This window comes from Bufo gargarizans, chromosome 2 (genome assembly GCF_014858855.1).
Source record: "Bufo gargarizans isolate SCDJY-AF-19 chromosome 2, ASM1485885v1, whole genome shotgun sequence".
NCBI lineage: Eukaryota > Metazoa > Chordata > Amphibia > Anura > Bufonidae > Bufo > Bufo gargarizans.
The window spans coordinates 14051358-14058370 of NC_058081.1; the positions used below are offsets into that span (position 1 = coordinate 14051358).

At 38.6% G+C, this 7013-nt stretch overlaps 1 protein-coding gene across 1 annotated transcript; it reads right to left on the minus strand.

The window, feature by feature from the left end:
• Nucleotides 1-330: 330 nt before the first annotated feature.
• LOC122925467 (olfactory receptor 1500-like) lies at nucleotides 331-5292 on the minus strand. Its single transcript, XM_044276824.1, has 4 exons — nucleotides 5247-5292; nucleotides 4361-4419; nucleotides 1779-2704; nucleotides 331-379 (listed from the first exon to the last, which is right to left on the minus strand). Exons 1-4 carry the CDS (start codon nucleotides 5290-5292, stop codon nucleotides 331-333), a joined length of 1080 nt encoding a protein of 359 aa, XP_044132759.1.
• Nucleotides 5293-7013: the final 1721 nt, after the last annotated feature.

Here is a 7013-nt window from a genome sequence, read left to right on the forward strand (position 1 = left end):
CAGGTGGAGCCTTAAACAACTGGGTCCTCTGGCATGTTGGTGAGCATAGCAAGCGTATCATTAGCAGCAAGCAAAGAGATGACTACTGGATAGCCATGCTTTTACACCCTCTGCCAAATTAAGAATGGGGGAATGTTTTTGTGATACTAAAAAGGAGGCAAAATTGTTGTATTACCAGGATACGTTCTGTACTCGGAGCTTTCACCGACTAGATGCCTGACACCCATGTGTCTGACTGGGAGGTCCCTCTCCATAGACTGCTGTGTAGCCAACACCCTGACGTCTTTGCCAGTGGTACCACTACAAGTAGAAGCACCGTAGGCAGCCAATTCAGTTTCCTGTACATGATGGAACTGATTTTTTCAAGTGTCGAGCCAACCTGAAGCAAAGAAGCAAACAGATATGCAATGCCCAACAACCAGGTTCATTCGTACCTAGACTGTGCCCTTCTCTAACACCTACCCTGTTCCCTGACCCCATGGACTTCTGGGGAGGAAAATTGGAACAGTCGATGGAACTGGCCCAGCTTTCAATCTGTGTACTTTATTGTGTAACCTCCAGTGTACAATCATAGTGGGAATTTTGCATGGCAGTAGGCATCATCATACTGAAGCAGACAATATGGCCCTCCCAAATTGTAGAAAACATTACATTTGTGAAAATGAATCGAGCTTGGATTCATGAGGATTCCCACACATCTCCAGTTGATACCAATTAATAGATCTGCCATTGCTGACAGTGGATATTTAGATTTGGCACATTGATGCCGCTGCCGCTAGCTGCCTTTCCATCATATTGCATACTGTGATGTGCGCAATTACGTCACTGCGCTCTCCCATGTGGTGGTGTCCTCGTGCATTTCGCAGGTCCTTTAGCAGGTCCTGTTCAGTGAAGATAGAAAAAGTTGATGTAGCGTGATCAAGTGGATGAGGCGAGATTTTTTTTTAACCCCTAAATCGCCATATTGTTTTGCATTCTGTCTTAAAAATTCTATTCTTTTCTGATTATATAACCATGTAATAACGGAAAATATTAAAGTGAACTTCGGGTCCCCATTGACTTCAATAGGGTTTGGGGTCAAGTTCGGGTCCACAGGTGCACTCTTCCCTATTTTTTTTAAAATCCCAAATTTATGGAAAATTTGGAAAATTTAGCAATTTTCAAAATTTGGATTCCATTGCTTTTAAGTGTTAGTGATACCTGATAAAGTCGTTATTAATTAACATTTCTCATATGTCTATTTTATGTTTACATCCTTTTGTAAATGTCATTTTATTTGTAGGACATTAGAAAGCTTAGAATTTAAGTATTTTTTCCAAAATTCAATACATTTTCCAAAACCCTCTTTTTAAAGGACCAATTCAGTTTTGAAGTCACTTTGAGGGGCTTACATAATAGAAACCACTAATAAATTACCTCATTTTGGAAACTACACTCCTCAATTTATTCAAAACTGATTTTAGAGACTTAGTTAACCCACACGATTATACCTAATATGTCAATTTTTGTTTTGTTATACACAATAAAAGCATTTTTGCAAAGAAAAAACAAACAAACATTTTTTATGCCACCATTTTCTGAAAGGCATATTTCTATTTTTCTGGCTATGTTCTTGTGTGAGGCAGAAATTTCTAAAAAATAAATAAAAATGATGTGAAAGAAAAATTAGTCTTAGGACTTAAATCAGATTTTAAAACTGATTTTCCAGAATAGTACCCAAGGGAAATTTGCTCCTTTCTAGTTGCTATGCATAAAATAAAGTATAATGCATTATTTACCAAATCCCATGTTTATTAACTATTTCCTGTGCAGCTTTCCAAATATCTTTATTTCTCAGACTGTATATAATGGGATTGACCAAAGGAGTAAAAACAGTATATAACAGTGATAAGACTTTACTTGTGGAGAGCGTTAGACCATTTGTAGGAACAACATAAACACCAAACAGAGTCCAGTAGAATATGGAGACCACAATGAGGTGGGAGCTACAGGTGGAGAAGGCTTTCTGTCTACCAGTACTGGATGGGATCCTTAATATTGCTAATACAATATTAGTGTAAGACACTACAATGATTGTGGTTGGAATGAAGACAATCGGAAAACCTATCATATAAATCTCCAAGTGAGCAATGAAGGTGTCAGAACAGGCAAGTTCTAGTAAGGGAAAAAGATCACAGAATAAATGGTCAATTATATTTTTTCCACAAAAATTTAGCTTTGCCGTTGTTATAGTGTAAATCAAAACTACAGAAAATCCAAGCAACCAAGAGGTGATGGTCAATTTCACACAATATGTACTTGTCATAATAGCGGTATAGCGGAGGGGGTTACAAATAGCCAAATATCTATCATAAGACATCACAGCAAGGAGAACACATTCATAGGATTCCAAGGAACAAAAGAAATATAATTGAGTGATACAGTTATTAAAAGTAATGGTCCCCCCATTATTCAGTAGAATGTAAAGCATGTTGGGTACAATGTATGTGGGTAATAAGATGTCACTGATGGACAGCTGTGAGATGAAGAAGTACATTGGGGTGTGGAGGTTCTTGCTGGTGGACACCAGCATGATGATCAGGAGATTCCCACATATTGTCCCACAGTAAACCAGAAGGAATAGACAGAACAGGGAAATTCTTAAATCTTGGCTTACTCGAAATCCTAAGAGGACAAAATCATTGACCACAGTAGAGTCGTTCTCCTGTGTGCAGATCAAATATCAGTTATTCTAAAATAAACCAGGCCCTTAGTGTTTCACCATAACAATCTAGCTGAACTGTGGTCCAAATTCAGGTTCTGAACAATATATTATAGTGCACATATTGCATGCCTAATAACAATCTAGTATTTGTTCAATGAAAATGACTTTTACTATGGTGTTCCTGGGAAATGGCCGCAAAAAGCCTTGGTTGCAATTTACTACTTAGCTCATGAGAAGGCTCCATCTTTAAAGAGCCAACTTCCTAAAAAGTGTGTCCTAAAGCCCAAAAATTATGTATATTGCATATCATTTATTAAGAATTTAAATTGATGAACTCAACCAACATACAGGAAAAAAAAACATAAATGGAAAAAAAAACATTCTAACTGCATAATACATGGTGATTCAAAAAGAATGGTGCAAAATGCTAGCCTCTGTATTCATAACTGAGACAACGTAATATATGAAAAGACAAAATCCAGGTTTTATCTATATACTACAAATGTTCTATGTAAGCCCCGTTGGTAACAATGCAGATGTCAAGGCAGAAGTCCAGTTCTGTCCAGATCAAGGAAAGCGTATCTTAGAATAAGAATCCACTGTTGTAATGATTCATCTTATAAGGGTGTTCAGATCCTGTGGTGGGGGGAGGGAAGGGGTCAGATACACTGAGTTCAGTTCTTGATGTAATCCTACAGAAATAAGTCACAGGGTGTTAGAGCTGGTGAACGTAGAACCCAGCACAAAATTAGTGAAACATTTATTCTGGCATTTCCAATCCAATGTTTTGGTAGAGTTTAATTCAGGTATCGGTGAACATCTAACTAGAAAAGAAGAGGAGCAACATCCTGCTGATAGAGAAAGATCTGCCAAATTTTGTCTATTTGTGGCATAAGCCATTCCCTTAATATGTCCAATTAGGAGTATCCATTGACAAGACCCTCAACAAAAATAAGGGACCGTAGACTTTGCGCCTTCTCATTGCACAGAATAGGTTTAATGTGGGTGAGACCCTCATGTGCTCAATGAGGGCACATTGGTTTCCTAATCCCCAAGTTCTAATGTTGTGTTGAATGACCTTACCACTGAGGTATAAGACAGCCTTATCACTGAATACCAGCCAGTCAGGAAATTTGTTATCCTCCTCCTGGCCCAAGTCAATGCCAAAGTCGCTGAATTCTAGTTTGTTATCAGGTTTCAGCAACTGAAGAATTTGTATATATATATATATTTTTTTGGTTTGGTTTTCAGAAGATACACCATACCGCGGTTGAGGCACTATTGCTTCTATTCTAGTCATCCTGGATGACTTTCTAGGACCATGCTTGTACGCAGCTTTAATCCTGTTCACTGTCTATTCTGAAGTCTTTGGATGACCTGGACTTTTCCCATGACATAAACAGCCAGTGGTTTTGAATTGCTTCTCACAACGAGAAATGTAGTTTCTATGTGGAACGCATTTACCAAATTTATTCAGAAAATGTTGGTGTATTGTCACAACTAGAGATGAGTGAATTTATGAAAAGTTCGATTTGGCTGATTCGATTAATTTGAGTGCAATTCGATAGCGCCGCCCCCGTCATTGTACCCCTCAATGATATATACATGATCGTGGCATCTGAGTGTAAAAACAGTGTGAAATTAAATCAAACTTACCACCTTCATTTGCTTGTGACTGGCCAGCTGCGATCTTGCTTGAAGATCTGGAGCAAAATCTCGAGTAGTGCGAGATTACGTCATCAAGCCAGCCGGTGTGGTGACATCATACGTCCCCGCCACGGAATTTCGGCTGAGATCTTCAATCAAGATGGAGGCTGGCGGCCCGTCACGAGCAAATGGAGGAGGTAAGTATGATTTATTTTGTTTTTTACACAATTTCAGGTTAAATCGATCGCTAACAAGAAGCATGAGGAAATTCTGCTTTAAGGCGAATCAAGATTATCCTGAAATTTGGATCAAATTCCACTTTGTGGGATTCGATTCGCTCATCTCTAGTCACAACAGTCTCTGCCATATCACCATCTTAAATCTACCCCTTGTGTAGATGTGTAAACTAATCTAAGGGGCAGATTGATAAAAAAAAATCTCTAAAAGAAAATTTACTTTGCCGCCTATAGAAACCAGTCACAGCACGGCTTTCATTTTTCAAGAGCAAAATTTGTTACTTTAATTATAGGCCTTTACTTTTGCACCATGCTTTTTGAATCATCCCGTATACGTTTTCAATTTTTTTTTTCTTACATTGTTATATTAATTGAGGTTAATATAAAACAATTTCTATTATATGCAGAGTTAAAATATTGGTTATACATTACTGTATGCATTTCTACACAATTATGTTGATATTTTTTTTCTTATATAAAATATTTTTTAAGCCTATAATTGCCAAATATATTTAATACAAATTAAATATGAGTGGTCACGGTTTTCATTTTCAAGAAAAAAAACATCTGTACAGTTACATAAATATATCACAGACACTTGGGAGTGATCTTTAGAATTTCTTCTTAAACACGTAGCATAATGATTTACCTAATGTTACCCACATCAGATATCTGTTCACCCTCATCATTCATTTTCATGTTCATGTTTCTGGTATTTTTCAGATACTTCTGTTCTTAAGATCCCAGAGGAGAAAGATGATAGTGTCAGACGGCAGCATTAAGACAATCGATGACCCCCCCGATACACATGAATATAAAGCATTATCTGTGGATATTTATGTACAACATGAAAGCAAGAAAGACACCAGGTAGAATTACTCCCGGGAGATATCACTGTTATTCTCTTATGAGTCTCCAGTGATTTGGTCGATTAAGAAAAATAAGAATCATTTACATTACCCTCAAGAACGAACAAGTTTTCACCCTCCTGACCAGACAATTTTATTTTATTTTTTTCAAATCTGACATATGTTACTTTATGTGGTAATTATTTTGGAATGTTTTACATTGTATTTCATGATAGCAATAAATCTGGGCCCATATGTTTCAGCTTTATTTAGTCACCTCATGTCATGCCATGCTATCCTTGATTGTCAGGGCCAGTGTTCGTCTTTTCCTGACAGCCCTGTGTGCTGGGTAAATCTCGTGCCTGTGCAGTGCTGTGCCATTTACCCAGCACACGGGGCAGGCAGGAGAAGAGGAACTCTGGCCTGTCAATTGAGGACAGCAGGGCGTGACATAAGGTGGGAGAACTGAGCCTCTAGGACAGTGTTTCCCAACCAGAGTGCCTCCAGCTGTTATGAAACTACAACTCCCAGCATGCCCGCACAGCCAAAGGCTGTCTGGGCATGCTGGGAGTTGTAGTTTTGCAACAGCTGGAGGCACGCTGGTTGGGAAACACTGCTCTAGGAGCAGGAGCAATGCCCACCCCCCTGCTACTATAGGCTAATTTGCATATTACAAAAGTAAAAATTGTGCAGTAATAAACACCAATAAACATAACAATAGCAAAGTTAGGTCAGCCAGTTTAAGAGGGTTAATTCTGGTGACAGAAACCCTTTAAGACATATAATGATACCTTGGAAAATAGTTAATTAACATTTTCCATAAGTTATGTTGCCATCATTTTGTTAAATACATATTTTTCTTAAGATGTTAGAACCCTTAGAATTTTTTTATCCCCTTAAAGGGGTTGTCCAGGTTATGTTTTTGTTCTTTCTATGTTCCTAACTAAGCAAATGTAACAGCTTTCCAATTAACTCACTTTATCTCCAGTGGCTGGTTTCTCAGATTTCACTGAGGGTCACATGACCTGTGATGTCAGCTTCTCTCCCTGCTCTGATAAAGGTCGTTTACAAGCCTGTAAACGAGACGTCACTGTGCTGGCCACTCCCCCATCTTCACTGCCGTCTACTCTCTGCTAGGATTCTTAACCCCTTCAGCTGCACAGCTCTGCAGGCAGTGAGGAGACAATGTTGGAAACTGGAGCTGACATACTAGAGAGAGCATTGCACAAGAAGGTAGGGGGAAGATCCTGTGTGTATTAGCAGTGTCATTATGCAAGTGGGACATGTAGTTCTACACTTACAAGTTGCTGTTGATTCTCCCAGCACTCAGGGCTGCTTTTGTATCCACTCCCTTGGCAGTGTCATTATACAGCTGGGACTTGTAGTCCTACACATACAACATGCTGCAGAGTCTCCCAGCAGGCAGACATGTCACTCAGGGCAGCTCTTGCATTCACTACCTTAGCAGAATAGGGGCAGAGATTGTTTTTATTGCATGTAAACAAAGGGCCAGAAAAGAACCAGGGAAATGAGGAAATATATATATATATATATACAGTACAGACCAAAAGTTTGGAC

What these genes read in the sequence shown, in the direction of transcription:
- LOC122925467 (XM_044276824.1), bottom strand. Translation starts at nt 5,292, where the DNA reads ATGAACATGAAAATGAATGATGAGGGTGAACAGATATCTGATGTGG. An exon ending in TGAACAGATATCTGATGTGG is followed by an intron (nt 4,420 to 5,246) that starts GTAACATTAGGT and finishes GCACTACTCGAG; the next exon opens with ATTTTGCTCCAGATCTTCAA. An exon ending in GTCACAAGCAAATGAAGGTG is followed by an intron (nt 2,705 to 4,360) that starts GTAAGTTTGATT and finishes ATCTGCACACAG; the next exon opens with GAGAACGACTCTACTGTGGT.